This window comes from Scardinius erythrophthalmus (assembly GCF_964197995.2).
Source record: "Scardinius erythrophthalmus genome assembly, chromosome: 22".
Classification (NCBI taxonomy): Eukaryota; Metazoa; Chordata; class Actinopteri; order Cypriniformes; family Leuciscidae; genus Scardinius; species Scardinius erythrophthalmus.
The window spans coordinates 14,957,607-14,973,207 of record NC_138242.1 but is presented as its reverse complement, the minus strand read 5'-3'; the positions used below and the strand labels follow the sequence as shown (position 1 = coordinate 14,973,207).

Genomic DNA, 15,601 nt, shown 5'->3' with positions numbered 1-15,601 from the left:
CATTTACCGGATTTAACGTCATATTGCCCGTCGTGCACAGTTACCCTAAAGGCACCAGGGTGGCGGTGCCACCGGCTTGGGCCCGTCATCGCTGCTCGCAGCTATATTATTTTTATTATTATTTATATATTGTTTATTGTGATATTTTTGTGATTTACCCATCACTCCTGTCTACTTCGTGACTGAACTGTATGAAACCATCAAACTGTGATTAAATTTAATTAAGTTTTGATAGTTTATTTACTTATTTTTTTTATTTATTTCAGGAGCTGGAGTCGAAAGATCTTTTGTGGTTGTGCTGCTTTAGCTTGTGTCATGTGACACTTTTGAAGGGTGAACTGGATAAATTGCAGTCTTTAATTAAATTGTTTCTTTGTATTGTGTTTTCCTTTTTTTCTTTTGTTATTGGAAACAGAGAGCTATCAGATGCTGCATAGTATCACTGAGGTATCACTTTAAAGTAATTTCTTCTTTTTTTTTTTTAAATTTGTATCAATAAAGTTTAGTATTTTTTTATATTACAGTATACCCACATTTCCACATTATTATACCCAAGGGTGACATACCCAAGGGTGACGAAAATGAATGGAAAAAAATAATTTTACTATGAAAAGAACCATCAGTTTATTATTTTCATAGCCTTGTACAGGGGTTCACAGCTTATACTAAACCTCTGTTTAGTCAGTTAAAGGAGTAGTTCACTTTAAAATGAAAAGTACCCCATGATTTACTCACCCCCAAGCCATCCTAGGTGTATATGAATTTCTTCTTTCAGACGAATACAATAGGTATATTGATGAACACCCTGACACTTCCGAGCTTTATAATGGCAGTGGATTGCCATTGGCAGAGTTCTTTTATAATGGATGGATGCACTTTTGTTGAGCTTCAAACTAATGGTTATAAAGCTCGGAAGCGTCAGGGTGTTTATTAATATAACTCCGACTTTCCAAAGCCTCGTTTTATGAGTACAGAACCTTTTTGTACTACTGTATAAGTTTGGTACCATTCTGGGCATTATTTGTTGGGTAATTTATGAGATATATCATAGGATCCATTAGCGCCTACACTAAGCCATCCGGCTGATTTCTCTAAATAAGCTCTAACTTTAATAATGTTCAACCAAGGGAAAAAAGGCTTCTGGGGGGTGTTTGGCTCGAGGTCATGGTGCAAAGGACCCAAGGTTGATTTTACTCCGAACCAAGAGTCAAGAGTTTCCAGGAAGTCTCCTGAAAGGAAGAAATTAAATTTATTATTGAGAGCATGTACGAAGAACGCAGCTCAATTTAATATATTTTATAAACGTTTTCTTAGGATAATGTCCAAAGCAGTCTGAAGGGTGAAAACCACTAGAGTTTGCAAGCCAGCCCACTTGAAGTATTATTCTGTCAGTGTGTCTGAGTTTTTGTTATTCTGTGGTAAATATCTGCACCACAAGAATGTTGCAATGTATAGAATGCTAAGCTCACTCCGCAGCGTCAGTTACAGTAAAACATCTGCTTCCATAAATGTTTTTCTTGTATCTCACGAAGAAACATGTATGAGATGTTCAGCAAGTGATTATTTGACTAAGGCTTATGAATGTGCTCTTCAAAGACACTCAAAAGGGTAATTCTGTCAGGACCACTATCGTCAAATACAATTGGCAACTGCATACAGTTAGGATTGGCGGTATGGTTCTGTTCTGGGCAAGAACTCCGGGCGCATCCATGCAGCCTAGCATGAATAAGAGCAGGGAGAGCAGCAATAACCCCCCTTAGGGTAAACAGAACAGAACCAACATGAATGTATTACAGATATCATTAATTCAAGATTTTAAAGTATAACATAACATACATAACATATATTAACATAATTCGAGAATTTATTCTTATTCAGGGGGAATCAGAATGCCAAACTGACTGACGAGAGGAGGAGCTGGGGATGGAGGAGGCAATTGAACTGTTCCCTCCTCCATCAGCTGGGGATGGAGGAGGGAACAGCAAAAACTAATAGCTGTTTGGGGAAAGCAGTCGCTTTGTATAGAATCAGAAACTAAAAATTCATGAATTTAAATTGAACAGAGCTGCTTCCTTTCCTTTTCTGCAGTCAGCAGATCTATCAAACCGATGACTATGCAGAAAGTGCTGAGTATATTCTCCATTTTTAGTCCCTTCTTTCAAAACTCATGTGAGGGATGAGATGTCGACAAGTATGCACTTATATTGCAACTCAAGCTCTTTGGGATTTTTTCCGTCTTTAGATGCATGCCATAATTTTTCTTTCAAGACAAATAGACAAGCAGATTTTTCTTGGCAGATGATTAAATAGGTAGAAAATCCAATCCATTTACAGTGCCATATATAAAGATTACAATCACAGAGACCTGGGGGTTTGCTCTTTTTACATGGAGAAGTATGTAATCACCAGCAATCCATAACACCCTAGAAATCACATTGCAACATTCTAGAAAACGAAAACCATAGCAACATCTTGGCAACCACTTACTTGTCTTAATGGAATATTTTGGGTAAAATAAAAGTTCAACTCAATCAACAGCGTTTGTGACAATGTTGATTACAACAAATAACATTTCAACTTGCCTCTCATTAAGCAATGTTTCACACTAAAATCATAACACAATTTAGTTGAAATTTTTTGTTTTTTTATAAAGTGTTACCATTAATTTGTGTCAATCAACAGTATGCCATAAGTGCTTGAATTGAACCCAGAATATTTATTTAAGGAAATATAAACATCTAATATTCCACATCATTATGAGAGCGAGAGAGCGAGAGAGAGAGAGAGAGAGAGAGAGAGAGAGAGAGAGAGAGAGAGAGAGAGAGAGAGAGAGATGGGGGGGGGGGAGCAATGTCTTTTAGAAGTAAATCTGAAATTCTTGAAAACTGCCAAACCAGTGTTACTGCCGTCTCTTCAGCCCTGGGACTGGATGTTTGCCTTTGCCATGCCATGTCCATGTGTCTGAGATTTAAATGTGTGTCTGTAAGTGTGCACACATATGTCAAAGTGTGTTGTTTATTTAAAAGCTTAGTAGTTCTTTTATCTGCACGGGATATTGAGTGAACACTTTGAACATGCCTTTTCTCATATAAGAACACAGTAACTTCAAAGCATCCTCGCTATGTTCCAGAGGCTGGAATGTGATTATTATGTGGCCGCAGAAAGCTGCTAAAGTAGGTTTTTTTTTTTTTTTTACAACCCCACAAATTCCTCCATCTCTTTAGAAAATGTTGACACAAAAGTTTACCTATATTACTTTTCAGTTACAACAAACTTTCTCTATATTCTAGGTCTAGATATATTGTAATCAATAACTGACACCATCTATTTGCTAGTGTGTATGATATATTTGTCTATGTCTTATAAGAATGTGTGTTTTCTGTGGTTGCAAGCTTTTGGGTTTCAGTTCTTCTAACTGCTTGAATATGTTCGAGGTTTCTCTGCTATGCAGACAACTGCGGATGTGTGTGTCTGTGTGTGCGTGTGGTTGGCATGGTCTTTTCTCTCTCATCTCCATCTGGTCTCCATTAGGACTGAGAGTATAAAACTATTGCACTAAGAGAGGGAGCTCCACAGAGCATCTGATCTCTAAACACACTAACACGCTCTTGCAGCTATGGCCACAATGCTATGGGTCTGTCTGCTTTGTCTACAGGGTTGTCTGCTTACACATGCTCTGGACTGCACGGGCAGAAGTGTGGACTGTGCCGGCACACAGGTTACAGAGGTCAAGGTAAGGTCTGGTTTGAGATCTTGCATGGCTGAAGAATACAATACGCTCCATTTGGGATGCATCATAGTTTGCTTAAAGTGCTTTTTAGTGGTACTAGTACAGTTGGGTTTACTTGTGTAATCATATTTATAACACATTCATTACATATTAACAGCACATTAACTACACATTACATCAAAATACAACTGTGCTTAAGTTCATTTCAGGCAAATCACTGAACTTAATATAAGAAACAAGATTTTATAGTTTATGGTCTACACTGGACTACAGTAAAAGCCTTGGAATGCTAACCCACAAGTTTCCATTCCAGCTTGGTTTTGCGTCACAATGGCAAAGCAAGAGAATAGGGCAATTATACTGGCCATGAGGCATTATGAGTATTTTTAGATGTTAAAGGAGGCAGTAAAGACACTGACCAGATGTGTTTGAAGGGTCAGAACCACAGACACAGATGTCATTTCACTCTTCGCTACTGTGGAGTCTGAAGAGCTGTGACTCAAAAGTCTGTCATCCCAAAATACCCTGAAATACCAAACGTCTCCAACTTTCCATGGTATTTCAACGTGCCAGAGCGCTACTTTCCACTTGCTTAGTTTTCCATTTCTTCTGTCTCATGTCCAGAGTTAACTTACAGACATGAATACACACACCTGTGTGTGAACTATCACACAAACACTCATGTTCTCTCTACGGTTGCACTTCAACTTCAATTTGGTAGGTTCAGATGAATTTCCATAGTTCAACAGTACTTGGAAAACAATGCTTTCGTTTTCTTGGCTTTCTGAAACAGTAATTTCTAGGGAACTATGTGCTGCTACTCTGCTAGATGTGGCTGGTTAATAAAGAAAGAAACATCGTAAATGCTGCGCTTCTTTAATGTCTAAATTGTTTTAAGAGAATGCAGTACATTTTAAGATATTGAGGTGGAAAGGAAGGGATGAAATGGAGGAAATAGTAGGAGTGCTGAGAGAGTTTAATCTTATTATTTATTTTAGTCACTTAAAAGAAGTTTTGAATTTATGAACAAATAAATAATTTAATAAAACTAAATAGTGGCTTGGTCGTGAAGAAAAGTATTAATTACAAAGCATATACAGTATGTGTACTGAGAAGTATCATACAGTGGCCAATTAAAAGAGCTTTGATCAATATTTATTTAGTAATATACAGACTCCAGAGAAAGGAAATTAAACAGACCAACTGTCTAGCTCAAACGGTTACTATTGTGGATTGTTTTCCAAACAAGCAATCTCCACAGATAGCCATCTTTACAAAACCAACCGTGGAGGCCATATAAACACTAGTTTGGAACAATAAGTTGCTGTTAAAATAATTAATATCCCAATAATAATCCTCTTTCATGTCCTTTCATAGGTTGAAGAAGATCCCTTCTCTTCTCTGGTGAGTCTGTGGCATACAGTTTAAACATTTGGGGTCAGTAAGATTATTAATGTTTTAGAAAAGTCTCATATGTTCACCAAGGCTAAATTTATTTGATCAAAAATACAATAAAAACTGTAATACTGTAAAAACTTATTACAATAAAAAAGTTGAACTATTTTAATATATTTTAAAATGTAATTTATTCTCGTGATGGCAAAGCATTCAATCATTATTCCAGTCTTTACTGTACTTGATCCTTCAGAAATCATTGTAATATGCTGATCTGGTGCTCAAGAAACATTTATTATCATCAATGTTGAAAATATTTGTGCTCCATAATATTTTTTTTTTTGAAAACTGTGATTCAATTTTAATAATGGTTTATTTTATGAATAGAAAGAACAGTTTTTTGAAATAAGCATTTATAATGTGACTTTTTCTTTGATCATAAGGCAAAAATTTGCCAACATCCATACTCTGTTCTCAGGTGAGGATGCGAAGACAAGCTCAACTCACTCAACAGCCTGGATCTTACTCAGTCAAAGGATCTCCAAACACACTCATCCAGGTGAGAAACACATTAATGTAACATAAGAGAAAAACATTTTGTACTCTCTGCAGAAAACGAGAGAGAGAGTATAAAAGTTCATGTCATTTTTGTTCTGTACTTTAGACCGATAGGTCGAGGCGGCATTTGAATGCCAGTAAGAAGAAGCCCAACAGGTCTCGTATCGGCTCTTACTCACTTCTTTCCCACAACCATGCAACTAACCCACTACAGGTGCATATCCATGACAGCCACAATGACATTTTAAATCGCAAGTGATGATATACACAAATTAGACTTAAACAACAATAGTGCAATTTATCAAAATGGTACTATGATATTATCATCTACTACCATTGTATGTATCATGGCACTGTATATGCGGCCACTTCAAAAAGCTGAAAAAAGAATAAACTCCGATGATCTTTGCTACAGGTTGTAAGTGTGCATAGACAGTTCGAGGATGTTCCCCATCCAAAAGTGGGTGCATTAAAGGTGAGTTCTCTCAAACATACACACATTTCTGACAATTCAGTGTCAAAGGTTATAAGTACAACTCCATCTCTATTTTAGTCTGTGAAGAAGAGGTCCAGAAGAAGTGCACCCAAGAGAAAGAAGAATGTGAGGAATAACACATGCTCATGAGATGTTCTTTGAAGCACCAGACCCACACTTACTTCTGCTGGACTTCCTGTTGACTTTCTAACTCATTTAAATCTGAGATTATGTACTTAAAGAGAGTAGACTCTGTTGTGCAGATAATGTTATCACTATTAATGACAAAATTTGGATGGTCCCAGAATTTACAATTAAACACACAAGAAAACTACTTCAAAATGAACATATATGCAGCATACTAAGCTTCAAAACCTGCATAATACTCATTTAAAAGAAAGTTTATAGTTTAATTATCTTTTGCTAATATGATTCTGAACAATGTTGTACTAAGTTATAGAAGTCTATATACACTGCTTGAAACGATACAATATATCTAAAATCTTTTGTAGATTCCTGATTAAATAACCTTTCTTCAGTGTGGATGGTCTGAACTTCTTCCCATAAAACTGATTATTTCAAACTTTAAAAGTTTAAATTAATCTTTGGAGAGAAAAAAAAAAAGCTAAATAGCATTTAATCATTATACAATGTTTAATATCTAAAAAGGTCTGTACACTGCCTGTCTGATGCATATTGCTAGGAAAGCATTTTCTCAATCTGGCAAGCTCTAATCTGATTGGCTGGCTTTGCCTTCTGGGAGTCGGGGTACACAGCTTATTTTGTCAGGTTTATAGCTTTAGATGTTGGTCAAACAGTGGTTTCCTACCTAAGTGGGCGATTTTTGGCCCAGTGCACTGCAAAAGTGGAGCAGACTTGTCTGGTTATGCAAGACCAGCAAAATGCCAGTATGCTTGCAGACTGCCAGAGCACTTTGGCAGAGAGATCGGTGATGCCCAATTAGAGAGAAAACACTGAGACTTCATCTATAGCAACAGACGGCCCATTGTTGTCTGTGTGTGTGCATGTGTCTATATAAGGTACCAAACTACCAGCCCATCTGTGCATAATGTCCTTCCAGTTCTGAAGGAGGGACTGAGAAAATGCAGTAATCCATTAAAGGGTAACTAAACCCTAAACCACCTTTTTTTAGTTAATGATCTGTAAGAATGGGGCTTTATTAGTGCTGTTCATTGATTCGAGTAACTTTTTTGACATTTGGGTATAAAGTGTTTTAATTCTACAATATATGGTGTAAAAATGTCTGAGTGCTTCAGGTTGAACGGTGGCTACTGCAGTTGAATTTTCCTATTGGATGTTGCGGTACTGCATGACGTAAGCGGTACTGCGTGACGTAAGCGGTACTGCGTGACGTAAGCAGGTTCCAGCTCACCACGCCCTCCCTTGGTACGAGCTCACCACGCCCTTGGATGAGCTAGCGTAGATTTATCTGTATTTAGTATAGTGGTAGGTGTAGTGTTGCTAGTGGCAACAGCACTGCTGGACTGCATAGCTTTCCAGCAGACTTGGAAATTAGGCGCCAGTGTTTGCATGCACTTGGCCTGGAAGACCGTGAGCGTGAAACCTGCATTTTATGCGGAATTGCTTTTCCAACGCAATAGAGGTGGAATGGGCTTCTCCACACAGCTCGCGCTGAAAAGCGACGCAGTGCCAAACGCTGCTCCTCCTGCATGGACTCCACCACTGCAGCGGCGTCTTGATGTGAGTGATCATATTTTAATCACAATTTATGGTTAGGTTAAAGTTAATCCTCTGGGGTCGACAAACACGACAGTGCATTTTGCTGGATTTTTTCACATAGCGGCAAAATATGAAAATGCCTATAGAGAGCGCGCGCACTATTGACATCAACTCGATAAAACTCATCAGATGCATGTACTTTACGTCGTCTTGCGACCCTGTGAGTCACTCTCCATTTTAGAGAGTCTGACAGCGGGTATCAGGTGCACGCCCCCCCGCTCACGGTTCGTCCCCTCTATCTCCGCTGGGGTCTGCCCACTTTTATAGCATTTTTCAAATATTGCCAGTGGGTAGAGTCAGGCTCTGACCAAGGGTTTAGTTACCCTTTAAAGAGTAATCCATTTAGTGACATAGCACTAGGACAACTGACATAACACACTCAAAAACACACACACACACTAGCACTAGGGCTTTTATAAACACACCAGACTTAAGGACAACTAAACAAGATCTGATGAGGTGGGATGGAAATTCTGTGAGGAAGCCATGACACAGAGACATGAAGAGATGCAATATTTCAACACACACATTCTTCACACCAGTCTGCTTAAAGGAGTGGTATAATGCCCTTTTAACAAGATGTAAAATAAGTCTTTGATGTCCCCAGAGTGTGTATGTGAAATTTTAGCTCAAAATACCCCACAGATATTTTTATGTAGCATGTTAAAATTGTCATTTTTTGAGGGTGAGGAAAAACGCACCATTTTTGTGTCCTGTCCCTTCAAATGCAAATGAGCTGCTGCTCCCGGCACAGAGGACGGAGCTGCAAAAAACTTGTGTCCTTTTACCTCACACAGACATACACTAAATTTCTAAAACTTTTAGCCTTTTATGTTCAAACCGGAGTCAGACAATGATGGAGAGACTCAAGAAAAAGTGACAATGTAGAATGCAACATTATGAATTTATGTAGCTTATGTGTAGTTATCTTCTAGTCATCGATTAGCATATTCTGTCTTGATAATCTATAAATCAAATTACCGGGGGCGGGGCTTATGTAAATTTTAGGGTTAGTGATGTCACTAACCTGGGAGGAATGTCGTGTAGTCCCTACCAGCCGTTTGTTGTAGTCCTTAAAAAGCAATCTCTTTAAAAGAAAATATCTCCCTTTGCTTTGAACTTTGAGCGTTGTAACTTTGCAGATGTTGTTTATGCTCAAACAGCAACATTACACACTAACTAAGGTTAGAAAAGTGAAAACATAATCAACCACCCCTTTAAGTCTGATGGGTAGTGGATAGCCCATTTGTAAGAGAGGAATCGTGCAGTTAGTTTACAAAAAAACAATTATATTGCTTTATAATGTGCTGTATTCCCATTTCGCAAACAGCCATTTTTGATAACAGAATTAAAAAGAAAAGAAAAAAACATATTATCTACATTAATTTATAATAATATTTGATCTACATTAAATTAAAAAGTACAGTCACATTTCAATTAAAGACACAAATTGAACTTTCAAACATTTTCTTTATATTATGTACGTACTTGTGATATCCCATAATGATTAGAGTATACGAGTATGATATATTGCTTATTTCTGTTTAAGTAGGTCACTTGGAATCTAATCACTGTTTTTCTAAGATAGTCGTTAGTCATTTTCAAGAAATAATTAAGAAGTTTGTGTTTGGCTGTTTTAAGGTGAATCAGAGTTTAGCTTGGGCTCGTCTCTGTTGGTCTCGGAGCTCCAGGAGAGCAATGGAGGACAAATGAACCTCATCAGGTCCGTCAGCTATGCGTAGAGTCCGTGCATAAGCATACCTATATAAACATATAACCACACAAAAATGCTTTTAATATGACAGCACATCACAAAAAACTTCTAGTGATTCTCAAATAGCTATCAAATAGCTTTAAGAAGGTTGACTGTTTATGGTATAAAATTATAATAATAATTACAATAATGATTGTAACATTTATATAATTATGACTATTAGTAGAATTATCATCAATAAATAATTATTTAATTCTTAATACTAAAAACACTAGAACAATTATTTTTAATTTACAATGATTATACATCAATAATAATAATAATAATAATAATAATATGTATATTTTTGATTATTATTATGAAATTATCATCATCATGAATAAATAAAAATTAAACTCTTAACACTAGCATAATTATTTACATGTATCAAATTTTTGAATTTGATCAAATCAAATCAAATATTATACACACCACATTAATAATAAAAATTAATAATAATATTAATAATAATAATAATAATTGTAACATACGTTAATTATTAATTAATATCAACTTCAACAAACAATTATTTAATATGGTTTAAAATATATAACAACTTTTAAATAACTTTTAACAGATTCAGGTAACAAATACTACAGAAATTAAGAAAAGTAAATGTGAAAAAAACACTGCATAGTCTTCACTGTGTAATTGAATACAGATAAATCATTATTTAAGATACAAAAGTGATTCAGTCAAGAGGTGTGAATGATTTTCTTTTTTTTGTTCTTTGAATAACATTAATGATACAGACAACAGCAGGTTTTTTTAGGCTGGTGTCACTTTAAGACCTGACGCACATGATACAGATCTGACTCACAAAAATGGGCATTTTGACATAATTCATTATCTCAAAAAAAAGAAAAGAATTCAATTCGATACTGCATGCTGTCTGAGAAGCGGCTTCTGTGCATGCGTTTTGAATGCATGATGTTAACGCATGATGTTTCGCAGATGTTAACACTAAATAATGTCTCTATACATTCCAAAACCTTGTCTTGATTATAGATATCAAGGTCCTCTGATTCATATATTCATACTTAAATGGCACTGTATATACAGTATATACACCACATGGTATTTTCTTCAAGATAAAAGCAATGTCTTTCAAAAGTATTTTATGGAAATTCCATGATACTTAAAATAATTTAGAAACTCATTTACCTCACCTACAAAATTTCAGCAAATGAAAATATGATGTACACATGTCTTCAGGAAACAATAATTTACTCACATTTCTGCAAGTGGGAAGTCATCAGAAACTCCTGCACCACCGTAAACTTGAATGGCACAGTCCACCACCTTACTTGCCATCCTGCCTGCCGCCACCTTTATCATAGCAATCTAATGAAGAAGAAAAAAAAAATCCCACAAGGTCAAGATATTATGGGTGGCAAACAGATCTGTGTGCGTGTGTTTGTTTTGCTTATGTCCTTCATTTGAGAGTGGTTTAATTCAAAAGTACCACACTGGGACCTTACAGGCAGAGACATCTCCACAGGAACATGCAGTAAAAGCTAATAAGATTCCATCTCACTAACGTAATCCTCGGTTGTTTCGTACAATTCTAGATTTGTGTGGATCTGGTATGCATCCAACAAGACATTTAATTTTGAATACACAGACATGAGCAGATAAATATGAAATCTGCAATTATGTTCGCCCATCTGCTGGAGGACTGGGCCTCATAATAAACTAATGTGCAGAATTCATAAACGGGCTGTATACAGTGATGTATCTACTTTTAAAACCACCCCAGCAGGAGACGTGCTTAAGGTGTTTGGCTTTTCTCCGAACCCACAATATGAATCAAACATAAGGTGTTGGTTCAGCAAGGAGGAAACAGCAGGTAGGCTAACATTAACAGAATCGCTGCAAGAATATGCTTCATCTCTATTAGCTGAAGCCTGAACACTGTGTTACCGTGACTACAGCCAGTGGGATACAGAGCCCTACTATTCTGTCTGAACCTAGAGAAACTGAAGTTGAGTAAATGGCCCCTGCCACAACTGCATGGGACCACATGGCAGAAGGTTTAAAGTGTGTATATGGAGAGAGTTGAGGGCTGGAAGGGGAACTGGATTAAGACGTTTGTTTTTATTAAGTTTTAAAATAGAATGGTTTTATTTTCTATTACTTTTTTCCATTATTAAAGTAGATGAGGATATTATTTTTGTATACATAAACGCCACCGTCTAGCAGCATTAAGCAGTTTGTGTGAATAAACATGTCAATTTCAGGTGCCAAATAAAACCCCTTAATGGAAAAGTTAGTCTCTGACCCTGGTCAGTATTTAATTAATAGTTAATTCAATTTGTCAACTATTTAGAGGGGCATTTTGGGGATATTTTGGGCATATTTAATTTGATTTTATCAATCAATAAATTCCACTAGAAACAAACCTTGTTGTATTATTTTAATTTAATACTGTGAAGCTGCTTTGATACAATCTGTATTCTGAAAAGCGCTATACAAATATATACTTGACATTTACATAAGCACTTTCAAACTTTTTGATGTCTAAGTATGGAGCCCCTGAAGGGACATGGTGATGGTGGGAAAAATAAAATTACATTTCATGGCTTTTGAGTTTCATGCAAAGGAACTTTCACTATATTCCAATGCTTTTGCAAATTTTCCCAGGGGAACGCAATACTTTTGGGAGACAACACAAAATGTATTTCTTGAGGTATCGCAAAACATTTTGTGAGAGAATACAAAAGTTTCCCGGGTGAACACAAATGTTTTGTGAGCAAATGCAGAATCACTGAAATATATATTTTTTTTATTTACTCTCATCTGATTTCTTTTTCATCACCATGTCAGGGGGTCTGTTAGCCTGACTACGTCAGACTTCGTACTTCCGCTCAATTTCATTTCGCTTCTGTACTCAGTCTGAGACAGCTTCAGAGCTTTCTGTTTGCCACCGGTCTGGAAACAGCCGGGCCAATCAACGAACAGAGGGCGGGCTGAGAGCCGTGACGTACACGCTGATTGTACCGTGGATGCGTAGATTTACTTAACTTAACCTGCAAAAGTCGTTCACAGCCATGTTCACTCCGGTATTTCACTCAATGGTTTTGTTTTCGCATCATACATGTGTTTACAGTGAAAGTTAAATGCGGCCGAGCATGCACATAACACACGCCATAACCAAACGTTATGTGATTGGCTTACGGGTAACCAATGATTTTAAACTTCAGACAAGCGCCCCCTAGCAAGAGAGAAAACACTTCTCTGTTATGCCATTCCAGACTCTGTCTACGAAGCAAAGTGAAGTAGCAGAGTCTGGTATTACCAGGCTAGGGGTCTGTAATAAAGACCCTGAAAAAATAATGATGATATTGTAAGGGACCCCCTTCTCAAAATATTAATATATTTTAATGTATATAATTAAGTTTTCTAATGTATAATAATAACCAATTTATTTACAGATATTATGACCAAAATTAAATAACTGTTTCCTAAATTGATATTTACATTGTCATTAATTGTTTTGAACAAATCACTACCTCATGATTTGGTGAAAGTATAATAATAATAATTCATTTTTAATACTTTAAGTACACACATGAATTTTAACAGCCCTTAACAAAAATTCTCATATCTTTCACACATCCCTTTGCATCCCCTTACAGACTCCTGCACCCCAGTTTTGAAAACACCTGCTCTAACCTGTACCTGTCAAAAGTAAAAAAAAAAATATATATATATACGTTTTTGAACGAAGTCTCTTATGCTCACCAAGTATGCATTTATTTAATCAAAATACAGTAAAAACAGTAATATTGTCAAATACTATCACAAATTAAAATAACTGTTTTCTATTTTAATATTTTTTAAATGTAATGTATTCCTTTGATGGCAAAAGCATGAATTTTCAGCATCATTACTCTAGGTTTCAGAGCCACATGATCCTTCCAAAATCATTCTAATATGCTGGTTTGGTGCACAGGCAACATTTTTTTTATTATTATCAAAACACTTGTACTGCTTAACATTTTTTATGGAAATGGTGAAACTTTTTTTCAGATAGAAAGTAGAAAGTTCAATGAACAGAATTTATTTGCATTTATTAAATAGAAATGGTTTGAAACATTATAATTTTCTTCACTGTCACTTTTAATCAATTTAATGCATCCTTGATGAATACAGGCATTCATTTATCTTTTTTTAATCTTACCACAAATGTTTCAATGGTATCATTGTTTTCACAAAAATGTTAAGCAGGTTTGCAACATTGATAACAATAATAACAAAAAATGTTTCTTGAGCAGCAAAACAACATATTAGAATGATTTCTGAAGGATCATGTGACACTGAAGACTGGAGTTATGCTGCTCAGGCTCTACTGCTCTCTGGAGCTGGACACATCCCATGTGAACATATCACTCCAACAGACACATCTGTTGATAGGGAGTGACAGAAAGAGAGGATATGAGTTCTGAGATTAACTTTGTGTGCGTGCGTGCATGGTGTTATGAAAGGTCAGTCTGTCAGAGTTGATATCTGCACATCTTCCATCATCTATTGGAGTTTCAGTTCATGCATTAAGTGAGAGTGACTGAGATGAGAGACAGACAGAGAAAAAAGAGTGAGACAGACTTTGTCAAGTCAGTTTAATTATTTCAAGTGCAATTCAGAAAATGTATAATTATGTCAAAGAAAAAAAAAGAATGATAACTACAAAGTATAACAGTAAACTTTACCTGTTGTCTTGCAGCCTTGTTGCCCTGTGTGTCCAGTGTGTGAGCAGCATGTAATGTTAACAGACGCGTCTGCGCAATGGCGATTCGACACTCTGCTATCCAATGAGCTACCACCTCCTAGAGCCAGAAACAAACACTGAATATATTACACACATTAAACTAAACAAAAAATACAGGATTGATGCATGAATTACAAATACACCAGCTGATATAAAAAGCTCATCCACTGGGTGTCAGTAATGAGCCGTTTGCTATGAGGTAAGGCCAGCCAGCGGTCAATCAGAGCAGATTCCAAAAGATTCCTCTGGCAAGCATCTTACATTATTGAGGTCTAAGACTCTCTATGCACAATAATATTTAAACAGTGCAATATTTAAACCATGGAATGGAAGAGTCTTCTCTTCCATTCCATGGTCTATTAGATAATCCTGACAGACATAGAATAACTTTCTCTACAACACAACCTCAGGATACCCTTGTGAAAAAGAAGCACACCGTAGCATACTTTTATAAAATGTGCATATTACAAAAATAATATACTTAATTGCTCATATTTACTAATAAAATACTTCTTTGCGAAATGTTTTTGGATATTTAGCTGAATTTAAATTGTAATCAAAATTATACTGTTGTAAATTTCTTTTATGCAATTAGCTGAACTTATACTTTTTCCTGTACATTTTTAAATGTAAAGCATTTACATTATATGACAATATATGACATTACATAATATGACAAGCATTTAATGTAAACTAAAATACACTTGTTTCATGAACAGTACTTAAATATTTGTAATCACACATTTGTAATGATGAAGCTACAATTTAAAATACATGAATTAAACAATGTGTAATGTCAAAAAACACACTACAGTTACTACAATCCGACTGTAATCAAGAAATTCACATGTGCTTTAGTATTTTAGTCAAAACTAAGAGTACAACTTTAAAGCACGATTTGCATCAAAGAGTCTAATCTACAACATATCCAAGGTAGTACAATTAACAAACCAAAACAACAAACTTTAAGTCAATCACATACGTACATGTTGGTACAGTCTCTTTCCAAAGGCTTGTCTATGAGCTGCACGTTGGCATAGCAGTTCCAGTGCCCACTCTGCCAGCCCCACAGCCCTCATGCAGTGATGAAGTCTACCTGGTCCCAGCCGTCCCTGAGCGATCTCAAAGCCCCGACCTTCACCTACAAACAAACAATCAGAG

At 36.1% G+C, this 15,601-nt stretch overlaps 2 protein-coding genes across 3 annotated transcripts in view; one reads left to right on the top strand and one right to left on the bottom strand.

The window, feature by feature from the left end:
• The first annotated feature begins 3,433 nt into the window (after window positions 1-3,433).
• Window positions 3,434-6,699, top strand: LOC308682688 (uncharacterized protein). The gene is made up of 6 exons (XM_081352568.1): window positions 3,434-3,733; window positions 5,108-5,134; window positions 5,604-5,684; window positions 5,790-5,897; window positions 6,099-6,158; window positions 6,237-6,699. The coding sequence occupies exons 1-6, from the start codon at window positions 3,617-3,619 to the stop codon at window positions 6,306-6,308; spliced, it is 465 nt and encodes a 154-aa protein (XP_081208694.1). The 5' UTR covers window positions 3,434-3,616; the 3' UTR covers window positions 6,309-6,699.
• Window positions 6,700-8,315: 1,616 nt separating this feature from the next.
• acad11 (acyl-CoA dehydrogenase family, member 11) overlaps window positions 8,316-15,601 on the bottom strand; it is a 96,120-nt gene continuing 88,834 nt past the window's right edge. For both annotated transcript variants that reach the window (XM_081353023.1, XM_081353024.1), the window contains exons 17-20: window positions 15,427-15,581; window positions 14,382-14,498; window positions 10,907-11,016; window positions 8,316-9,680 (exon numbers count right to left, since the gene is read on the bottom strand). In XM_081353023.1, the coding sequence (XP_081209149.1) occupies window positions 9,566-9,680; window positions 10,907-11,016; window positions 14,382-14,498; window positions 15,427-15,581 (497 nt within the window). In that variant the 3' untranslated portion in view covers window positions 8,316-9,565. The remainder of the gene's footprint in view (window positions 9,681-10,906; window positions 11,017-14,381; window positions 14,499-15,426; window positions 15,582-15,601) is intronic.

Excerpts from the sequence above, each read along its gene's own strand:
- LOC308682688 (XM_081352568.1), top strand. The coding sequence starts at position 3,617 with ATGGCCACAATGCTATGGGTCTGTCTGCTTTGTCTACAGGGTTGTCTG. Across the intron at positions 5,685-5,789 it reads CTCCAAACACACTCATCCAG|ACCGATAGGTCGAGGCGGCA; the intron begins GTGAGAAACACA and ends TCTGTACTTTAG. Across the intron at positions 5,898-6,098 it reads ATGCAACTAACCCACTACAG|GTTGTAAGTGTGCATAGACA; the intron begins GTGCATATCCAT and ends TCTTTGCTACAG.